At 44.5% G+C, this 23,323-nt stretch overlaps 2 protein-coding genes across 3 annotated transcripts; both read right to left on the bottom strand.

The window, feature by feature from the left end:
• Positions 1–642: 642 nt before the first annotated feature.
• On the bottom strand, positions 643–1,828 carry LOC123150138 (deSI-like protein At4g17486). Its single transcript, XM_044569938.1, has one exon. The coding sequence runs from the start codon at positions 1,659–1,661 to the stop codon at positions 897–899; it is 765 nt and encodes a 254-aa protein (XP_044425873.1). The 5' UTR covers positions 1,662–1,828; the 3' UTR covers positions 643–896.
• Positions 1,829–5,273: 3,445 nt separating this feature from the next.
• LOC123150040 (callose synthase 5) lies at positions 5,274–23,095 on the bottom strand. Of its 2 annotated transcripts, XM_044569840.1 has the most exons (43): positions 22,936–23,095; positions 22,541–22,849; positions 21,408–21,508; positions 19,970–20,091; positions 19,780–19,876; positions 19,573–19,683; positions 19,336–19,464; positions 19,158–19,250; positions 18,547–18,638; positions 18,348–18,480; positions 18,123–18,260; positions 17,973–18,049; positions 17,806–17,893; positions 17,596–17,724; positions 17,388–17,502; positions 16,622–16,956; positions 15,820–15,872; positions 15,677–15,737; positions 15,526–15,607; positions 15,400–15,449; positions 15,197–15,283; positions 14,220–14,342; positions 14,035–14,129; positions 13,876–13,960; positions 13,624–13,784; positions 12,676–12,799; positions 12,463–12,557; positions 12,252–12,375; positions 12,033–12,184; positions 10,803–10,912; positions 10,580–10,705; positions 10,427–10,495; positions 9,724–9,913; positions 9,347–9,458; positions 9,129–9,248; positions 8,938–9,053; positions 8,764–8,847; positions 8,001–8,113; positions 7,501–7,730; positions 6,623–7,420; positions 6,416–6,466; positions 6,122–6,307; positions 5,274–5,923 (listed from the first exon to the last, which is right to left on the bottom strand). In XM_044569840.1, the coding sequence occupies exons 2-43, from the start codon at positions 22,809–22,811 to the stop codon at positions 5,693–5,695; spliced, it is 5,859 nt and encodes a 1,952-aa protein (XP_044425775.1). In that variant the 5' UTR covers positions 22,812–22,849; positions 22,936–23,095; the 3' UTR covers positions 5,274–5,692. The 2 variants fall into 2 exon arrangements, with proteins under 2 accessions (XP_044425775.1, XP_044425774.1); XM_044569839.1 differs by having other exon boundaries at positions 18,123–18,480.
• Positions 23,096–23,323: the final 228 nt, after the last annotated feature.

Genomic DNA, 23,323 nt, shown 5'->3' on the forward strand with positions numbered 1-23,323 from the left:
CCATCCTGATCGCTGATCGCTGATCGGACGGGTCAAGGCCAATGTGGTGCACTGTGCTGCGTGGCGGTGTCCTCCACAAATGCGAACCCTCCTCCCGTCGGTGCCCAATTCTGACCCCGCGCCGCCGTCTTCGCCACCGGCATGGACACACCGGTCGCCGGTCAACGGCGAGGCGCGCTGGACACGCAACCGGCGAGCTCCCCAAGATTTCTGTCGAAGCGAGCTCGCCTTTCACGCGACAAGTCACGTTAAAATTATCCCGCCCTCCGCATTTCCAGATAGGCACGGAGGCCGGACGCAATCATGCAAGAAACAACAACACGAGGACTAATCTAATCGTGTCCCATGACAACGGCAGTGATGACAGGTCCACTGTCCAGACACGGGGAATTCTTTGCATCAGCAAAAGCATATCGGCCGATCGGTGCATAGCCTGTGTGTAGCTTTTATCTATAGTTGAAAATCCAAACAAGGCTTCAGCTCCATGGTTGTTTACTCCAAAGAACGGGCGAAAGGAGGAGCGAATATATTCCCATTGGACGGCTCGCCGGATAGAATTGCATCCATGCCACACAACAAAAACAATTGCATGATAGGCGTCGTTAACCGCAACGTAAATGCAGCGCGTAACAGCGACCCAAATTAGTAATCATTAATGGCGATTTGGCAGCGGACACAGCCAGCCAGGTGTGTCTAGGTAGTAAAGCCAGACAAAATCGGGAATTAATAGCCTAATGAACTGCAGTTACTACTGCTAATCATGGTGACAGTGCAGCACTAGCAGAGCACAAATCTTAATCTCGAAGAGTACAGTACTATGGACAAAATTCAGGTAACTGTCGAAGGAAAAAAAATGGATGGTGTGAGCTGTAAACGAAAAAGGAGTAATGGCGCCGTTACATGGAGGCCAACGGCGTCGGTGCCGGCGTCGTCAACGTCAGGGCGGGCCCCACCGGCGGGGTCTGGAGCGGGCGGGGCGTGACGTTCTTGCCGCCGCCGACGGAGAGGGAGCGGAAGAAGGTCCTGGGCCGCGGCGGGGCGGCGGGCTGGCGCGCGGAGCGGCTCTTGACGGGGGCGGGCAGCTGCGGCTCCCCCTTGCGGCGCACCTGGTGCCTGCTGCTGCTGGGGATGACGCAGGTGAAGACGACCCCGATCTTGGCGAGGCGGTTGACCCAGCGCGGGATGCGGGCGCGGGCGACGAGGCGGCGGCACGCGGCGTCGCAGAAGTGGTTGCAGTTGCGGGAGACGAGGTTGTAGGCGTCGCCCGGGAAGTCGGCGGCGAGGTCGGCCATGAGGGCGCGCACCTCGGCGCGGGTCAGCGCCGTGGTGCCCACCAGCACCGCCTCCCGGAACGCGTAGCCGGGGCACCGCCGCGGGGGCACCTCGAAGATGCCGCTCCCGGCGCCCTCGTGCGCGCCGTACGCGTACTCCACCCCGTGGACCTGCACGCCCGAGTGGTACACGCCGAGCCCCAGCCACCGCGCGTACCCGTTGGCCGGGGTCACGTCGTACACGTTGAGGAAGACCGGGGACGACGACGGCGCCGCGGCGGCCTGGCGCGGGGCGGGCCGGGGCGTGGAGGTGGACGCGGAGGACCCGGCCGAGGTGGAGGTGGAGGAAGAAGACGAGGCGGAGGCGGAGGCGGAGGCGGCGGCGGCCATTCCCTCGGCCCGCGCCGCGTCGGCGGAGAGAGGGAGGGGAGAGAGAGACGCAGACACCCCCGCACGGCACCGTGGTCGCCGCGCGGCGTTCCGGGCGCTGCGCGTTTTTATGTGGGTTTCTTTAGCAGATTGTCGCGCGGCTGTGTCTGATGCTGATCGCTTTTTCGTGGCATCGCATTGGGGCGCTTTGGCTTTGGCTTTGGCAGGCTGGCGTGTCCATGATGCAGCGCCGCAATAGAGGATGCGAGCCGCCAAGATTCGTGCTGGGCTTTGCCTGCCCATGAACGACTTTTTGTTTTACTGGTAAAATCTTATTTTGGTCATTGCCATTGGTTTAATATAATTTCCGAATGCGGGATAAATTACAGCTCCCACTTGAACATCGCTTAAGAGCAACTCCAAAGGGTCGACTCATTTCATCCGCCTGCGCCCGTTTGGGTCGGCGCGGACAAAAATGACGGCTCAACGCGCGACCCAAACCCAAATCACATCCGCGTCATGTCCGCGCCGACGCATTTGCGGTCCAAATTTGCGCCCCAAATGCGTCGGCGCGGACGCCGAACGGACGCTTCGCGCGCCTTCCTGTTGTCCGCCGTGTTCCCACATGGCGGCCGTCCAACTACCCGTTGTCCACGCTGTCAGCTTAATTTATGACGACGGGCCCACATGTCAGCGATGACGCTCGTCCTTTTTAAGCCGTCCGTGCGGCGGGGCCGTCCTTGTCCAAACTCGCCGTCCACATCTGCCATCCTTTGCTCCCTCGTCGCCGGCAAACCCTAGCCACCACAACCACAACAGAGATGGGCCTCTTCTCTGGCGCCAGCGGCAGCAAGGCCAAGGGCAAGTCCCCCGCCACCCCTTTCCTCCTGCCTCCGCCGGCGCCGGCGCCTCGCCGACGGAGGCATCGCGTGAACGTGTCAGTGGACCAGGCGGAGTGGCACTGGCAGCACCGCCAGCCTCTGCCGTATCCCGACGTGACGCTGCCGCACGACTGGCATCTGGATCTAGAGAGGATCCCAGTGCCGGCGGCGCCGCGGGTGGCTCGTGCTCACGCGGAGGAGGTGCGGCGCCGGCGGGCGCTACTGACACTGGAGCAGCGCCGCGAGGCCGCCTACGCAACCGACTCGCCCAACTGGGCGACGTGGTTCGCCTTCGAGCACGAGGAGGCGAGGCGACGGGGCGTGCGCGAGGTCGAACGGAGGTCGCCGCCACCGGCACTTGTCGTCCGCGACGAGCACCAGGCGGCGGAGGACGCATACCAGGCGACACTTGCGTCCGTCTTCCGGGAGAGCGAGGAGGACGAGCGGCGCAGGGCGGAGGCGGCGGAGGCGGAAAAAGAGGCTCGGTACGAGGCGACAATGGCGCATGCCCTTGTCCTCTCCGTGGCGGGCGACAGCGTGGTGCCGCCGGTGGGCCCGCCGTCCTCCATCAAGCCGGAGGCGTAGCCCGAGCCGTCCCCCATCGAGCGCTACTCCTGGACGGGAGTAGTGCGCGAATGGGTACACACGCCGCCGGTCTAGATGGGAGCGACGCCGGCGCAGGAGCAGGCGTACCTCGAGCACTGGCGCAGCATCACAGTGGCCGAGGAGCGCCGCGATGGCGAGTACCTCGAGATGCTCGAGCGCGACCTCAAGGAGGAGCGGCGCGAGGCCGAGGAGGAGGCGCGCCAGGCCGCGGCTGCACAAACGGCCGCACAACCCCCCGTGTCGGCACTGCCCGACATGACGGCGCTCTGGAATACGGCGTTCGCCTGGGCCGGGCCCGCGCCAACGCTCATCGACCTCACGGACCCCGAGGACGACGACGAGGACGCCTAGGGCAGCGCGCCGCCTCGTAATTTAGGTTGTTTTCTTAATGCAAATGTGGACGCATGGACTCTCGCCGGCCTTCGTGGCCGGCTTTAATGTTTAATTAATGCCGTTTTTCTTTTTTAATATGCATGCGTTCATTTTCTTTTGCATCGTCAAAAATGGATTCAGGTCAGCGTTGGGCGCACGCGCCGGCCCAAATGCGGAAGCGGACATCCGTGTCCGTCTAGCCGACCCAAACGGACAAAAAACGGACGAAATCGTCATTCGTTTGGGTCGGCCCGTTGGAGTTGCTCTTAAATGGCACCATGCGGCATTTTTTCGTGTTTTGACCCTTTTTTGAAACCTATTCAAGATTTGACCCTAGTTTGAAAAAAAATTGAGATCTAACCCTTTTGCTACAGCCAGAGTCATGGCGGTAGGGTCTAACAGCCGGGACTTTGGCGGAAATATCGCTACCGTCAACCGGGCTGGCGGTAGCCTGCACAACCCTATCGCCAAGGTGCTTGGCAGTAGGCACGAGCATGCACTGTATTCAATATTTAGGAGGTTTTTGGCGATAGGGCATGCAACCCTACCGTCAGGGACCTTGGCGGTAGGCTGTTATACTCTACCGCCATGGTCCCTGGCGGTAGCAAAACGGTCAGATTTAAAAAAAATTAAACTAAGATCAAATCTCAAATAGGTTTTAGAAAAAGATCAAAACACGAAATTTAGCCGCACCATGCACCATCAACTCAATTCCTGTCCATTCAAAAAGAAGGAAAACTCTCAATGCCGACCAAATGATGGTTCTGACCAGACTTTGCAATTTTGTAATCAGCATGAGTACATGACAACCACGTCGTCTCTTTCCACCAAAGATTCTGGACCTCCATTATCTTCTCGCTCGGTCACTTGGATTTCCATGCGTTAGGGCCTAGGATACTGTCAGATGTGCGCCCCTGATGAGTACTGTTGGGTGTTGGCCTCACGATCAAGCGTCGTGTGCTCTCTGCGCGTCAAAACCTAGTCACGACACTGAGAGTTCTTGCCTGGTGGGCGAAGGGGGACGGGGGAGGCACAATGAGAATTTGTCGCTGAAAACATGCTGACCCTACAAAAGCAGCCCGACCGTAGAAATGATGGCTCGAACTACAATGCAGCAATAGCTGGGAAACAAAAAGCAGGAAATAAACTTTAAAAAAGCAGAAAAATATAAATTTGCCTGTGATATCATGACCGTTGTTGTGAGATTTCGGTCACCTCGTGTGTACTTAATTGGCAGTCTGCGCCTGGACGATCATTATACATCGGGCAGGGACAAGCTGAAAGCTGTATCGGTCTCCTATGATTGCAATCGATGTTGCTTCAGCACATTTGTGAATTCAGATTCAGTGAGGTGGCCTGCTTAAAGCTGGAAGGATAACAGACTCAGGTCCTCCATCTTAACTCATGTCAGCCTTCACCTAATGTTAAGTTGTACCTACCGTCATAATTCACAACCTCTGTCCCATTATCCTTGTCTACGCATGAAACATAACGCAAAAAGCCGTCCAACTTATGTTATGCTCGTATATGCTGCAACAGTCCGAACCAGTGCAAGGTACTCTACTCTTTCTTTTTTTTGAAAAGGAGGTCAACCCCCGGCCTCTGCATCGGACGCAAGGTACTCTTGTATTCTAGAAAAACAGATCTCACGTAATAACTATTTTTAGAAAGGCCATACAGCCCTGCTTTTTATAGAAAGCAGAGGTTCCAGCTGGGAAATGCCAGCGCGTTCAAACATCAGTCTAGATTCAGAGTTTCAGACAACACAAGCACAAAGCAGGAAACTGACTGGTACACCGTACAGCACAGCACAAACATCTTCATGCACAAAAATCAATTTGATCTCTCAATCTAGAAAGACCGAACTGTTTTGTTGCTTCATGCACAAAAATCTGTTTCATCTTTGCCTCTAAAAGCACCGTAATGTTTTGTCGCAACTGTTGTGGGGGCATGTACCTATCTATACAAGCGACGTACAATCTAGTATCAGAGGTAAGAGTGTATTAGCATGAGATATACATGGAAAATGCCTAAGAAAAACCGCCCTGTGTGTACAAGACTAAGAAACTTCTGAAAGTGTCAGTATGTTAGCAGCCATATGATGCCCCCCTCCAACAACGAACCTCCAGCTAATTTCTGCCTCCGTCTACCCTGTGTGGTTACTGTGATGGAACTCCATCTCCCAGACTCGCCTCAGTTTTGCTTCTTTCCGCCAGCCAAAATGCGAGAGATTTGGAGGCCTCGGGAGAATGCCTGGTTGAATAGCAGCCTCGTCTGGAACTCCGAGACAAAAGGGAACCATGCCAGAACCGCCACTGGCACGAAGATCACGATCCCCATAAGGTACTCGTACCCCCTGGACAAGGCCTTCACAGATCCCCACAGACCAAAAGCCTTCACCACTGGCTTGCTTGCCTGTGATATCTGTTGCAATGATGCCGAACGGATTAGAGCCAGTGAAAGATGTCAATTTTGATAATAGCAACTTTAACTCGATCAAAATTCTCTCGTTTCTCTCTCCCTATGAATTGATACTGCTCCTCACTCAGTCCTCGCTACTGATAAGCTGGGAGTAAAACCTTGAAACAAAACAACAGGAAAGCTTTGGTGCTGATGACGTACCTGCAGAATGGCCCATCCTGTGGGTGCAAAGGCAAGGAAGCTGGCGAATATGTCACCAACTGTAAGGTGCAGAAGGGTGAAAAGAATCGCCAAAGTTCCAACAGATCCAATGAACAAGAACAATTTGAGGAGCCGGAACATAAGCTGGAAGTCAGCACTAAATTTCTTTCTTCCCATAGATACCACCTAAGTAAATGGCACCATATCAGCAGCATAACAAGGGCATAAACTAGAGGCATACGTCAACCAATATATACTTATTGATTTCATCAACAGAAAGCAAATGAAATTTACCTTGAGGACTAACACCACTGCTACAGTGACCAGCCAAGACAGACCATAAATCTGAAGCCACAAAATCAAGTTTGGAAGGGACAGTCACTAAATTGTATCAGTAAACAGTGATTATAAACAATCAAAAAGATCATGTAATCAGTCTCATGAAATCCATTTAGTTCGAGTAGAGTTGTAAAATACTAGCAAAAATAAAGGATGACTTACTGATATGCTTTTGTTGCCATTAGAGATATTCAGATGGTACATGATACCATACTGAAACATGAAGAATCGGAGAGATAATATGATTTCCCATATGCGGCCGATTATGCCTGTTGACAGCAGATGTTCCTGCTCCTCTTCCCACCACGACTCCCAGGCCTTATTGGCCGGCACACCAATCCCACCACGGCTGCTTATCCATTTGTTCCAATCATCCCAATCATCCACCACCTTTTGCCATTCAAATCCGGATGGGTTGAAGAGGAAAGGAGCAAACAACCATGTGATTACCAAGAACCACATAGATGATGTCAGCAGAACATAGGCAGTGGAATCGGTAGCCACATCACCATAGAGCTCATACACTACAAGTAGTAACATGAGCTCAAGTCCTTTCACAAAGTGACTCCTGCTATACATTCTGTAATTTTCAGCGAACTTTACATGGCGAACAACAAAGCCTCTGCCAGTTGCTCTATATTTTGCACCACCATGGAGGATTGTGCGGCCAAAATAATGTGATTTTGTCCCGAGGGAAAAGGTAAAGAATACTGCACATAGCTGTAGCTGCATGATGATGAAATCCCCCAGGGCGCTTCTAAAACCCCTTTCCAGTCCGATCTCCATAAACATGGGTAAGGCCATCAAAAGACCTAGCTGCACAATAGATTGGGACCCCATGGCTGCCTCAAGAGCACGGTTGCCTCTCATTCGTGCTTGCTTCATAATTGCAAACTCAAGTCCACTTAAGGCTAAATAAAGCCTCCCATACAAGAAAACATATACTATTATGACAACCATCTGCACAGTAATATAAGAACATCAAAAAACATGGACGATGGCAAATCAAGACAAATGTGATGCAGGTAGATGTTTTGTACCATTGAGCTGACATAAAATCCCACAGTTGTGAAGTAACATGAGAGCATTCGGAAGAAGTCAAAGCGGTGGCCCAAACGGTAGATATCTCTGCTAAGCACTTGTTCTCCATTGCCACACGCCACTTTGGCCTCAAAGAGTGAAATTTGATTCAACCCAACATCACGTCCTTTTCCGACTTGAATGTACTCGTGATGGGTGACATTTCCTCGCCTCAGAGTTGAGTTGAAACCTGAAAAAGAAAATTTAAGTTTGTCTTGTCCAAGAGCAGAAATGGGAAATGTTGGAATGTGAGTTAATGTGTTAGATAAGAGTAGCATCAGTGTCTTAATCAAGTTTAGAGTAGTCTGTCTGAGGCCCATATAGGCCCATGTGTGAATCAGTTGTCAAACCCAGTTTGAGTCACATATACGAGGATGTGGATGTCCTAGGGACCTATCCATTCTTAAATTTCCCTCAAAAATCCAAAGGTAACAGTTAGAATAGGTGGAAAAGTACATACCAGCAAAAATGTCTTCACTTAAGTTTATACCACAGGAAGCCTTGCTAATTCCACCTCTTGTAATGTGAAAAATCCTATCAAACACATCAGGATGTCCATAGTGAAAACGTACCCTGCCCAGAAAAGAGAATGTCAGATACATAGCAATGACCAATGACCATACCACACACTTCAAATTAACAACATTGTTTAGCTTGAAAAGCTCTGATGCCAGGAAAGTTTCAGGAAGCAGCATGTCAGATATTAATCACTTAGATTAGATATAATACACATTTTAAATTGACGACATTTTTTAGCTCGAAAAGCTTTACTGACAGGAAACAGCATGTCAGATATACAGCACATACACAATAACAATAATACACCCTTTAAATTGGCGACGTTGTTTAGCTTGAAAAGCTTTGATGCCAGGAAAGTTTCAGGAAATAGCATGTCAGATATACAGCACTTGGACCACAATATACACTTTAAATTGATGACATTGTTTAGCTTCAAAAGATTTGATGCCAGGAAAGTTCCAGGAAATAGCACTTGGTTGTTTTAATATTTATGGCCTTATTGCCTCTAAAATCTCCAACAAAACATGTGTGTGCATTTCAAGAGCTGATAAAAAAACATAAGCGCTCATCCAGGAGATAGTCACCATAGATGCTCAGCACTCCCTACTCATATTGCAGCATATAAATGACACAAAATGCTCCATATGATAAATATGGATTGTGCTTAATTCAAATAGGACACATCAAAGTATATTCAGACTTACTTCAATGGATTGGCAAGAACCCTCTGTCCTATTGTGACAAAGCTGGTTTCCTGGTTTGACATAAACCAGGCAAGAGATGACACACTACAATCCAGCAATGTCAGATGTTAGGCATTGCTTTGCAATTTTGACAAAGAAAACTAAGTAAAACCTACTGCAAAGCTTAAAACACACCTTCCGGTGAATATGTGTTCACGTACTCCAAGAATTGTTGGAGGACGAATACCATGGTTCTCATTGAATTCTTCCAGCAAATTCCGCATTTTCAAAGCTTCCTCCAAATAATTGTCCTAAACAGCATTGATAAGTACAAAAGACAGAATGCAACCTACTTACTAAAAACGTACTATAACCATGAAGTTCACCTGGTTCATATCAATGGTTTGCAAAGCTTCTCCGCGGGTAAAAATGATCGCGTGATTTTGGTTTTCAGGTTTCCCTTCACCTAGTTTCGCTGGCCCTGGCAATTTTATGCGGTATATTTCCTTCACAGGACAAAAAAGTACATAACACACTACTGAGTATTGAGGTTTAAATCAGAACCAAAATGAAAGTTTGAACTCGCTTCACGTAAAATGATTACCTGATCGTGATTGTCAAGAGCTTTTACTAGCACCGAATAGAAGACCTTTTGCACCTTCTCACCATCCCTCTCTTCAACTTCATCAATGTATGCCACGCGGAGACCAGGATAACTGTAGTTTCATTTCAAATTCTAACTGAAATTACTTTGCACAGAGGGAAATAACAATTCGAATAAAAGAAACAATTCAGTAATTTTCCCTCAAGGAACATCTCGTTATCAATTAAATGTGAACTAAATATAAACATAACCGAGACACACAGTCTCCAAAGAGTTATACAAGAAAACATTTTGCTCATTGTGGTAGACATGATGTATCTCGCGCTTGGCCAAATGTTGTATATTAATTTCTAGAATAGATCATCGAGATCACTTACTTCACCATCAAGTTCAGTATATCTGTTGCGTGTCGATCACCCGACTGTTTCTGATTTCCATAGATCTGGCACGTAGCAACATATGTGAATTTCATATCTGCTATAGCTTCAAGCTGAGAAGACAGAGATCTTTGGCTTTTCTTCTCTTCCTCTGCGGGATCTGCAATGGCTTTATAGCCTTCTAGTATCTCTGCAAACAAAAGAGGGTGATGTTGGACACTTTGTATAAGTCCCCTGTAAGCCCAGTTTGAGTTTAGGGGGGGGTTCCTAAGAACATCCTCAGTGTATCCTTCCAAGTGTCCAATAAGATTGGGTCTAACTTCTAAAAAGATGCTACAATATGTAGACCTAGTTCTCTTCTCTTGATGCTACCTACATGAAAAAAAACTATTCATCTCTCTCAAAATATTCCTAAGATCCCCCTTTTTGCACCTATTGCGGATGCTCCCCTAGTTCTACAATATAAAATCAGGAAGTATTTGTAAAAGGTACCCTCTCCGTTCACAAATATAAGATGTTCTAACTTTATTGATAGAAGCTTAGTGTGTTTGTTCACTCATTTCAGTCCACATGTAGTCCATATTGAAAGATCCAAAACATCTTATATTTGTGAACATGTCTAGGAATGCTAAATACATCATGTCTAGGAATGCTCAATACATCATGTCTAGGAATGCTCGAATTGGAAGTTGAAGAAGCTCACCAGATTCAGAAGCCATGTCTAGGAATGCTTGAAGCTTCAAAGCTTTCCTGTAATACATCATGCCTCTCACTATTCGCAATAAGAAAAACATGTAAACACGGAATCAGCTAAATGATCCATATTTGACAAGATTGAAGGGTATGGCCGAAGTACCTGTTCGACAGAGTGTCTGCCCTCTAAGAGAGGCCCAATGACGAAGTTGAAGAACATTTTCTTCATTTCCCCAAACTTCAGTTTCTCTTTTGCAATCAATCCTTTCCATGAAATTATCCCATTCATCTATATAACAAGAATTATCAAGAATAGAAGACAAAAGGCTGGCAATCAAATTCATAAAGAACTGTAGGCATTAAAACACATCAAACAGGAAAGGAACCTGGAAAGATCTTCTGCAGGTAGAATATAATTGATACACCATCCTCATTCTCCAGATCAAGGTCGTTTCTTGAATATACAGTTTCCTCACTGTAGTATGGTGTCATTACACTGTGAAGAACAAGTGTCATATGAATCATCTAGAGCCCAATCTTTTTCGCTGAAACTCTCATGATCACAGAACAAATTTAAACATACGGTTTATCAGATATTTGTTGTTGTGAACTGATAATATATTTCTGGTGTTGACGTTGTTGATTTGATTATGAATGCACTTAAAGATGGGTGGCACACATTCTGTTGTACAGGTCTCCACTTGGAAGTTCACCACTTGTTCTTTTTTTAGAATATCTAGGTGCATGTTTCCTTTAAGGTGGAAACAGATGTACTTGTAACAAGATTACAGAGTGCCACTGCCAGACATTGTGGATGTTCAACGCTTCTGTTTATAAATTTTGTTTACCATCAAGTGAACATGAGCTGATGAGTACAGAATCAGTTGTAATATAATGCAACTTTAAATGAATTCTGATCAAAACTGTAGATGAACTTCGGTTCTAGTATGATAATGGCGCCACTGGGTTAACTGGTCAAGACACAAAACTCCGACTCTGTAGTTAATACCGAAAAGGGGCATGCAAATCTGCTGAGACAATGAGAGTGACAGACTCAAAGACAGTTTCAAAAGCAACTCAAGACACTCAATACTTCCATTTTTAGCTTAAACAACACATCAAATGACAGCAAGAAGTTTTTTGAGACTACGATGAGGATGGCAGTGATCAAAATAACAACCTATCATAAAAATAATCCTAAACAACTGACCGTGAAAATTAGAAACCACCCCGCCATTTAGTTCAGAATACGAGTTCATCAAACAGCAATAATTTCAGTTAAAATCCCAACATTGATAAGCTTCTCCTTGGTATTAATGGTGCTTTCCTCTTTCCTGACTAGCACAAATTCACAATTCCACGCCCAAAAATATTCACGTTTTCTATTCTTTCAAACTGATCAGAGTTAAGAACATACCATAATTCAGCCCAAAATATTTCTTGACAAGCAGATATAATTCTTTTTAAGAAGCACAGTAAAAGGACCATTAGCCAGTAGCTGCCAGGCTCCAAAGAATCCAGCTAATTTAGCTAGACATTATGATTTTCGATACTGCGGTATATTTAGATAAGTGGACGATACTGTGATATGTTGAAAGTTTACATACGAGACAAACCTGAAAGAGAGCATTTTGCGCACTCTAGGCGCACGTGGCATCTCCATGAATAGCGAATTAGTGAAAAATGATATTCTCCGGCGGGCTTCAAGATTTGTAGGCACATCCATTGCTGATTCTTTAACAGTCAAAAGCAGGTACAAGCGCTTAATCTGTAGATAGGTGAAGTTAGCGAACCTTCTTTGTTACAAAAGCCAAATAAGAATATGATGTTATTACTTGTTCTTCCCACTGCGCAGAAATTGGTGGTGGGAAAACAATTGCAGGTTTTGTGCCTGTGCCCGCAAAAAGTTGTCTTCTTGGAACTAAATCCTTGTTCCCATGACCAAATTCAGCCAGTTCTCTGTAAACAACACATGTTAAAAAAAATAGTCACCAATTTCTATGACAAGGCACATGTATGATTATAAATTGGTGCAGAAGGTATTACTTGATCTCATTGACCATCATATCCCTCGTGATCACTTCCAGCATGTCTTGAAGCAATAGCACTACATTATCAAATTTTGAGGCGTCTCTTTCTTTCTGCAGATGTGATCAGATAATTGTAGCAATAATCGAACGTGTTACTTGTCTAAAAAAATATCAAGCAATGCAATCTTCAATAGGGTTGGTGTTCAGTAGAGGTAACAACATTGCTTACCAAGGTGGATACAAGCTCCACAAACTTCTTGCAAAGGACTGGCAATGCGCTCATCCTAAAATTGGCAAGGAATGTATTCTTTGCGATGTTAGCTTCAATCTCTTTGATTATAATGCCAATAATCCTGTTGAAGTTAGTGAACAAACATGTCAGTAGAAGATCAAGATAACAGTGAGCATGCAATGATGAAGAACAATGCAGTAAAAAAACCAACAAACATGAAAGATTGACACAGATGCCTTCAATAGTACTAAGGCTGCCTATCTAACACACGTTGCACATTTAGCAGTTACAACTAATCATGGTTTCCCTTCCATGCATATTGCACCATAGAGGTGCTTGGCAGTCCTTCTCCCTAGTTCAATTTGGAATATCTTGATTCTTAAGTTTGAAAGTGATGATGTGCCGCCATACGCAACTAGCCAGATATATATTTATTGGTAAAAGTAATGGATTTGTAATCTTGAACTCTCAAACCCCATTATCATATAGGGTTGTAGATTTTTAGTAATATATTTGTATTGATTTTTGGCATCACTACTACGAATGAAAACGTGCATGTTCAAACTACAAATATTCAGCCATGTCTGACCACTTTATATGTTCAAAAATACTTGTCCTGATCTGCGTGTTTCCCAGTTTATGGTAAGAATGATTTTATCATATTGGAACGAAACAAATGATTTCCTGGGTGGCCCTGTCTTGCTCAAAAGTGGCAAGGATTCGTCAACAGAGGAGCCTTAGACAATCATAGAAATTATAACCTACTAGGTACTAGTAACGATTTTTTTGAAGAAAAATAGTGCACAATGTCTGTTCCGGATGTAATTATTTATTTCCTAGTGTTATCATTAACTGAATACCTAAAAGCTATGACAAACAACATCAATGTCTTTCTCACATAGAGATACGTGAAACAGTGTGAAAAATGGAAGTATATGAAGATACCTCTTTTCATTTTCTCCAACCACCACTAAATTAAGAACAAGTTTGAATGACTCGTAGCATTCAATTACAGCGCACTTCATATACTCGTCTGCACATATACGCTTCCACAAATCACTGTCTCTTGGTCTAAATTGTGCTGCCATGTCTAAAGCTATAGGTATCTGCAAATTTCAATCAAAATGATTTCCAGTAAGAGCCGAACACAAACATGTAACAAGGTAGAGTGGACATATTAAATTTGTTCTGTCAAACCTTGCTAGCAAGCAAGAACAACGGCCACTGCATCAATTTTAAGCTCGGGTCTGATGAGTATGGAACCACCAATAGGTCCATCTCCCTGCATAACAGAAGGTCCATTATCTGCATTGCAATGATAATGTTTTCTAGGTGAACATGATCTAAGGGCCTCACTTATCACTTATAAAATCTTCGTCGCGGAAACTGCAAATCACTTCATTCCACAGTTGAGCAAACTTGGCAGCTTCAGTTCTCTTGTTGGGGGAAACCTGTACTTTAAATTCTTCATTATATCATAACTTTTAAGGGGGGTTATAAGTGAAATCTTGACAATAATTTTCGTTATTGTCATTTGGTACCTCTGCGAAGCGCTTTGCGAGTGAAAAACGTCTGTTTCTGCCTTTGTCTGATGGCACCAAATATGTATTGAAGGCTCCAGGCAAAGAGTGAAATCGTGATCTCAGCATTCCTAGTGTTCGAATCTGGTACAAGAGTGTAGCAACTCCATCAGAAACCAGAACAGTATGAAGTTCAGCTTCTTAACTCTCGCAAAAAGAAAAAGTTACACAACGCTGTAGGGCAATAACAAAGTAAAAAAGGCAGTGCTAATACAAAAATGTCGACGGTTAAAAAGGAGAATATCCGACTATAAATGCACCAAGCCACCAGCAATACATTTTTTGCTTCATTTCATGAATTTGGAAAAGGTTTTCTTGTAAATACGGCAGCATAACAGAAACAAGACTGAAGTGCGACTCCCAGAGGATCCTCCTAAAACTAAATATCCCATTTGCCTTGTGAATACACTTCCATATTTATCTACTTAAAATTACCATTATAATCTAATGTAGTTTATTCTGAATTCTCAGGCTGCAAAAACAAAAAAAAGGTGATTTCCACTTATTAAAATACCTCGCTAAGCTTCCTCAAACAAAATATTCTGCATAAAACTGTATTACCATCTACATGGCCTGCCATTATGTTTATAAAGTACGAGCTATTTGGTTCATGCAATTGACCGAGACCTCGACACGTTCAGTTTACTCCTCAATATAAAGAAAAAGCCCCTTAACTATCCATCAATCTTGGGGCGCCCTACACTTATGGTCATTATAAGTTCTAAACTACTCCCTCCGTTCCTAAATATTTGTCTTTCTAGACATTTCAAATGACTACTACATACGGATGTATGTAGACATATTTTAGAGTGTAGATTCACTCATTTTGCTCCGTATGTAGTCACTTGTTGAAATGACTAGAAAGACAAGTATTTAGGAACGGAGGGAGTATAAAGCAAAACAACAGATTACAGAGAATAGTTCAGATTTATCATTACCTCCCCAAGTCGTCCAAGTGCCCCAGACATACCGCCGGATATTGTAGAGAAAATGGCATACCATATCTGTGTATCCATCAAATAGACCTACAAGAATAAAAGCATTGTAGTTGATAAACCAAGATTTAGAATGCAGTTTCGAAACAATCAGCTAATACATAAGCTGGATAGGCACTACACTAGCAGGCTGGATAAATGCATACCAACAGAACAGGGGCCCAGAGGGATAGGATAGCAGCGATATTATATGATGCTGAAAAGGCAACGAATTATCAGTAAAAAAAGGGTTCCAGAATGAAGGCGGCACCAAAAAAAAGCATTGGAATTACCGTTTGGAAAAAACTCATGCCACTCATAACGAATGTTATGAACACTCATTATATCCTTGGTAGGCCTTATAAGAGGTTGTATCTGCAAATTAAACTGTTTCAGATCAATCTCGTCAAAGCATGTTTGCAAATAACTAAGCATAGAACTTACCTGGACAAAGTAACTGAAGGAAAGCTTCGCACATAGCAGCAAAATCCAAAATAATGTGTACCTTCTCAGTTGAATAGAAGAGAATTGAGTTTTTTCTGCAGAATAAAGCTCTAATAGAAGAAAAATAGAACAGAGTAACTTACTTCAGAAGAGCAGCTTGACTTTCATGCATTCCACGGCCAACATAAATTCGTTTCTGCAGTTATTTATACAATTAGCGTGTACAGCAAGCCGCACAGGAAAGAAATATGAAAAACGAATAAATGTACAGCGCCTTATGATCCAGGGAAATTCATCCAGTTATTTTACTTCCACGCATTGCATACAAAATAATCTATTGCCTTCACGTTTTCCACCCTGTTTCGTCCATATGTACCCTTGCAATATCATTTTCATTACTGGGATAGCAAATGTGTTCAGTTGAACACATATTGTTTTTTTTCGAGAAAACGCAAAAGCTTTGTGTTTCATTGTATTGAAAAGGAGTTTGGTACAATCCTCTTTGGGCCAGAGCAGGGGCCCTAGGGCTACGCGCCATTCTACCATGAACACATATTGTTAGAGAAGTGAAAACTATCAATTTTCACAAGCATGTGAGAACTTTTTAACTAAAATGTGTTTTTTTCAAACTAATGACAAAATAGCAGGATAATCTCTGCCCTGGCATCAGAAGTCATTGGATTATTTTCTCTTCTTGCAAGTTACAATTTACAATTTTATCAGTAGTTTCTCAACCCTCTAGGATACTATGACAAACAATAAGCTGGCAAGGATATCAAGACAAATTCATTCTACAAAATACAGTTCCATTTTATCAAATATTACCTTATTAAAAATTGCCTCATAGCAGAAATTTTGAAATGAATACTTACAATGAGGATAAGCAGCATAAGTGATTTTCCACATAATATAACACAAACAAATAAAATAGATTAAATTGAATACCTGAGACCACCACAGTAGTAGTCTAACAATATGCCAATCCGAGCTCTCTATCCACCTTCGAAACATCGGAAACAGGAAGAGCATTGCACTAATCATATTAGGTATCAGGTACGCCGCCACAGCCAGGATATATAGTTGTGGCACTCCTTTCACATAACCAAACCATCTGTCCAGATTTTTCAGTGGTAAATTGACTTTTGTTTGACTGCTGATGTAGAAAATGGGAAGAATCACAGCCCACGCGGCACTAACTACTATCTTCAGAATATTTCTCACGACGTCAATGAACTTGCATCTAATGTGGCCAGGAAAGTTCAGAATAAAGTCTAAAATACCTGCCATCAAAATTAAAGAAAATATCAGTTTCAGTTTGGATGACGAATTTGTTATTGCACCAGAACCCTCTTAAGACCACAAGAATTCCAGACCGGGGAGCATCTCAAGAACATGACTGCTCGGTATAGTAACACTAGTTTAATGCATATGAGAAGAGATCCTAAAGTTGCAGATATCTACATGAATGTTCTTGCCAGTTGCTTTCTGCTGTGAAAGTGCTCTGTATCGCGGGAACCTAGCTTAACATAGTCTTACCGTAATGCCATTGACAAAAGCAGAAGGTAGTACATACATAAAGGGAACTAAATTATGCCAATATTCATCACTTGTCATACTAAAAATTTCAGGTTCTCAAAAAATAAAAGGAAATATTACATGCATCAGAAAAATGCCTTGTATATAAAACAAGTATTTGAAATGGGAAACATACTTTGGAGGAACTGTAAAAATGCTGCTGTGACAAATATGCTTGATAGAGAATATAAGAGGTCCTTCTGAAGGATTTGAGTCACTGAATATTCGCTCCAAGCAAAAATCAACATTGCCTGTTTGGTTTAAAAATTACAAGATTCACAGTGTCAAACCATCAAAAACCATAGTACAGAGAAAAAAGCCCATTGAAAAATTCGGCACAGTACCTGTAGAGCCAACAGATAGAAGGTCCACATTCGGTCAAAACTACGAAAGATGTGCCAAAACGATCTTGTCTCTACAAAATTTGTCTTGCCTGTGCCTTTACTAGAACCCTTTGGTGAGGAGCTTCCAGCCTACAAATAGTTATTTGTCAGTATTCTCCTCCTAATCAAAGTCTTTGGAAGAGATACTGACAGACTGATATCGAACTGTACCACTGCTACAGGCCTTGAATCGTGCACGGATTTGAAGAAGTCACCATCATCTCGCATTGGCCATCCCAGTGAGAAACAATCAGGTGTCCTGAAACAGAGTAGGATCTATCAGAGAATGTGTGAAAAGGCTGTCGGCATGTGACCAGAAAATAGGGCTGTAAACAGACCAGAAGTACTCATTTAGATCATCATAATTACACCATGCTGAATGTGCAGTCTTTCCATGTTGGCTTTTTCCTGCCTCCTGAAAAACCACCACAATTATATTCAGAACAAACTAACTTGGAATTTCAGGTAATGGTAATTTATCAAAGTACCTTTCTGATGACACGATAGATAGGTGTGACCACTTTCTTTAAGAAAGCCTCCTCATCCCCACCATAAGATGGCCTGATATTTTCACCAGTCACAATACTAACATTTCCAGCAAGCAACCCATGCAACTCATATGCCATCTGAACACATTGAGAAGAATCATTCAAAGATATATTTTTGCAATGAGATTTGGTACTTGATATGATAATAAAGAATGTGCAAATTACATTGTGAAAAATGTAGCAAAGACACTCTGGCATAAACCGGATATTTGCTGATTCGCCCCAGATAAGAAGATAAAGACCTAGGTACAGAATTCTGCGTTGCTGAACTTCCTGTAATTGAGCACCTGGAGGATTTCTGCAGTTGCAAGATTATCAGCACAATAATGTACATAAAGAGGAAACTGATTAAGGAATTATATACCTCAAACTATGTTTCCGTGACAAAAATTTGCACCACTTCTTGTAGTTGTTGAACAACTTGTTCATCACTACATCAACAGCTCGGTCATCTAGCTGTTTCAGGGGTGAAAGAACGGATGAGATCAATCATCAAGCAACGATGAACAAAAAGGAGAGAAGGAAAGCATGGTAAATGGAGGTGTAATTAACATTATTTAGCTACGCACTTGCTTGAGAATAATGCATACAGAAAGTTCAATCAATCGAATTCGTGGCGGAATGCCAATAAGTCAGCTGGCATTTTTGAAAGTAGTGGCACCAGTCCAGCAAATTCTAATGTCAAGAATATGGAAATCAAAAGTAGTAGTATCAAGAAAGAAATTAAACTGCATGTGTATGTTATGGCAAGTTACACCAACAATCACAACATAACATTGAAGGTAAATAATTGGTTACTAATCCAATGAAAAATAACTTTATTTTTTCTAAGATATTAGAAACTCAGGCAAATATCCTGTTCTGTCAGAAGCTACCACCACATTTTTATGCATGCAAGACCCATTGATCTTATGCTTATCACATTGATATTCATAAAGTCAAGCTGTCAAAGTAAATATCGATAGAAGAGTGTGCCTTGCTAAGTGGTTCAGGCTTTGGCTCAAGTCTAATGTGCACATTAGCGAGGAGAAGAATCAAATGCTCCCGTTGATTCCTGACACTGTCCCGCTGCACACAAGAAGATAAGCTAGTGTTAGCTTATAGTAATACAATGGACCAATCGAAATTGGTTTGCCTGAAGTGGGTAGCAGACCTGAAAGCCAAACATAGCTCTCAACCAATCGAGCAAATCGAGCTCACCCCCCTTCTGCCTTTCCGGCTCAAATGCAGAAGGCCAGGTCAAACCCCGTGTGTACCGCAGAGCTGCGACTGCTGCTTTTATCTGTTAATGATGCATTCGGTGACCACGTCAGTTTCTTTAATTGAACCAGTACATAATGCAATTGTTCCTGTTTTGAGGAAATAGGCTGCATTGTTGTGAGTCGTATACCTCCTCCAGCTGCATGATGGACTGGGATGCACTGGCCGCATCGAGAGGCAGAATATTGAACGGTGCGTAGATGTCTTTCTTTTCTTGCACCTCAGTGTGCCAGCGCATAATCTGTGCAGAGGAAATTTGAAGAAACTTGATGCATTAGAGGGAACATATATTTCTACTGAGAAAGAACGACGACAGTTGGCTGGAGTGAGCACAAACCTCGGGGTTAACTTGCTCAACCTTCTCATTCTTGTTGACGGCACAGAGCACCTCGAAGAGGACTCCAGCCGTTTGGTAGGCCTTCCCAAGTTGAGTCCTGGAGGCAACAATGTCATGGGACCGGATTCGTGATAGCGAGGGATTGGACTTATAGGGGAGATCGCAGTATAGGTTAGGGATTGGGAATTACCTGTCTGCTTGTTCCCCTTTGTCGAGGGTGCGGACATAATTCTCATAGTATTCTTGATAGAAACTCTCAATTTCGCGGGCATCAGTTTTCTTCAATCGCTTTGCGAGACTCGGGCTATTATCCTGTTCGATTGCGTAGGAGCGAAATGGGAAATTTTAAGGCAGGATCTTTGGATTCAAGAGTAGGTTAGGCAAAATCCGAATTAAGAAAACAAGGGAACCCTAAGCCCCTGCTTTTTTTCCCCATTCTACTACATTCGCTGGCCATTTCAAGTAGGAACAACAAAGTGGTAAATTTGAACTGGATCATCTGAAAAAATAAGCTCAGATGAGAATGTGGCTACCTCATTATATCTCTAACAAACAAGAATGACTACACTGCAAACTGATCAATTGAGACGAATCATGAGGAGGATGGTGTAATCTGAAGTCATTTTACCTCACCCCCCTCCCCAGCAGAAACACGAAATAAATGTTGAATCTGAACTGAAGGTTTAGTTGTGACTTTGAAACAAAATAAGTAGAACGAAGCACAACATTCTATTACTGGAACAATGTTCTTTATCTATCAGGTAGGATCAAGTGAGCTTGTAGGTTTGCTTGGCTGATCACAACTCCCAATATGGTCATCAAATTAGGATAATCACAATAAAATTTCCAGATTGACTATCGACAGTTATCAACTTATCACTAATAATCAAATATACTCCCACCGTTCTAAGATAGATAATGTTTTGCATTTTGAGTCTTCAATGAACAACATGTATAAGTAAAAAGATATATAGTGAAACTGTTCTGAATTAATGGTATAATTTCTATCCAAAAAACTAAATAATTTGATTTGATTAATGGTCAAAGGTAGAGAGGTTTGACTACATGCTTTCTACGTCATGTATTTGGAGATGGAGTTGGTAAGCTTATCATGAAACAAATGTGTACTGAACTAAATCCAGCGACCATATTCTTCAAGTTAAAAATCGTGTATCTGCAAGATATATATTACAACACAAAAATGAAAAGTAGGAAATACTTTCATGGCTTAAACTGCATGTGCATGTTGCCTATTTCCCTTTGGTTTATCTGAGCATTTGGACAACATAACTTGCACCACTACTACATTTTGATAACTAAATTAAGGTAGAGTTGTCCATATTAGCTTCCAGCTTATTTTTAACTCCATGAGGCTTATTAGCCAAACAAACTCATATATTACCTATATATCCTGCAAGCAGTTAAAAAGCTAAGATGGTAGTAATAATAATTCAACAACTTGCATAATATATCTATGAAGGCCAGATACAGTGACCCAGTCAAAACCAGCGAGGGAACATGATCAAGTCGACATGTATCAACTAACAAAACAAACCCTCATGTACGCCAAGTCAGCTAGATCATGCAGAAATTATGGAGGGGAAGAGACAGAGAAAGATGTCTCACACCTTCTCTAAGCGCTGAAGCAGGGACGTTTTGAACTGCCGAACGCCACGACCAACAGAGTTTTGATCCAGCCTGTGCGCCTTCTCGAAGGCATAGAACCGACCTAGTTCACAGAGTAACAGATCAAGGTGAGATCCCGAAAAAAGGGCGAACCAGAAGCACCCATTCATGCTACGTGATATGCACTTCTTCAGAGAAAAGCTGGTGGAGCAAAACTGTCATATCTGACATGATTCAAACAACACAGAGAGCACTCATATTCAATCAAAACGAGCTAGGGAGAACTGTCAGAAAAGCCATCAGATGAATCAAATCTGCGGCTCTGCACTTCGAAAAACAGGAGTGATTTGGTTTGGTACGAATAATGCAAGCATACAGAAGCAAACCTGTCACAAAATTATCTACTGAAAAAAGGAGAAAACACACAAAATCCAAAATCTAGCGCAGCATGTACAGCTAGATCGACATAGGCGGAGAAATCTCACATAGAGACACCGAAGAACCAACACGAGCTACCTGATATATGGTATTCCAACTTTCCAAGCAAACTGATCGCGCAGCACTATCCTAGCCTAAATTAATGATTAAACATAACCAGCGAGTATTAAATAGAGAACAAATTCAAGCAAAAGCAACACAATCGAGGGAGAACGTTGGAATCTGGAAGTTGCATCAACTAAATCTAATCTGCGCTCTCAAACACAAGCCATCTCGTCGATACGATCATATACGAAGACCTCATGGTGCAGCATACAGGAGAGAAGCTAGCTACTTCTAAGATCAGTTTCACGAGTAAGGAGAAACATATCAAAGCTGAAGATCCAGCTAACGCAGCAAAACCATCATACGCGGAGAAATCTCAGACATGCCCCTTAATAAACTCGTAACAATCAAAGCAGCCCAGAAACAAAAACAACAACAACCGACGCACGCGGCATGCATTTTCCGAGATTCGTGAGCACAAAACCTTCCCAAATAAACACTACAACGGCTGTGAATCGCCAAACATATCATCACGAGTTGCCCGTTTCGTCCGACCGAGACACCAAATGCGCCAAGCTGTGCCAGGAAAAGGTGTCGAAAATCTCCCAAAACAGGCACGCGCGGAGACGGCTTCGAAGTGCAACGAACTTACAGAGGTAGGCGACGCGGGGGCGCTCGGGCTCGATCTCGGCGGCGACGCGCAGGATGGGGGCGATACTGCTGAGCGAGGACGGCACCACCTCGTTGTCGAAGACCTCCATGGAGAAGGCGGCCATGGCGGCGCCCCTCGACCCCCGCCGGTTGAGCCCCGACGCGTGCGCCGACGTCGGCGTGTTGGGCTCGGACATCGCGGCGGCGGCGGCGGCGGCGGCGGCCGACGCCGTCGACGATGGCACATCCCCGCCACCGCGCGGCGCCGTCATCTCCGCCTCCACCACCTCGCGATCTCGGGGGCTTCCGCCTGCATTCGGCGCGGCGGGTCAGCGCTAGCCAGCTAGGGTCGACCGATTCGGCCGGAACAGGGAGGGGGAGAGGGAGCGGACGAACCCTAGCGCGAGCGCGCTCCGCTTCCTTCCGCCTCCGCCTCCGCCTCGCGCGTCCCGCCGTCCTGCGCTGGTATGGAATAGTGGAACCAAACGGGGGAGGTGGCCGGGGAGGCAAGTACAGGAATAGGCACGGCCCGCGTGCGCGTCGCTACTTATACCCGGATCCGACGGCCCAGCCTCCCTTCCCTAGGGCGAGGGGGGACACGCTGGCGCGATCGGAGGGGTGGAGGCGGTGGAAATGCTGAAGCTCCCCTCTGTCCCGGCCTCCCCGGGACGGGTCTCTCTCTGTGCGCTGTGGGCCGAGCGCAGTGGCGGGCCGTTGGACCCCAAAGCTGCCTTTTATCACCTTCCCAGCACTTTACCTACCAGTCAAAGTTAGACTGACATGT

The sequence above is a fragment of the Triticum aestivum genome, chromosome 7A (assembly GCF_018294505.1).
Source record: "Triticum aestivum cultivar Chinese Spring chromosome 7A, IWGSC CS RefSeq v2.1, whole genome shotgun sequence".
Classification (NCBI taxonomy): domain Eukaryota; kingdom Viridiplantae; phylum Streptophyta; class Magnoliopsida; order Poales; family Poaceae; genus Triticum; species Triticum aestivum.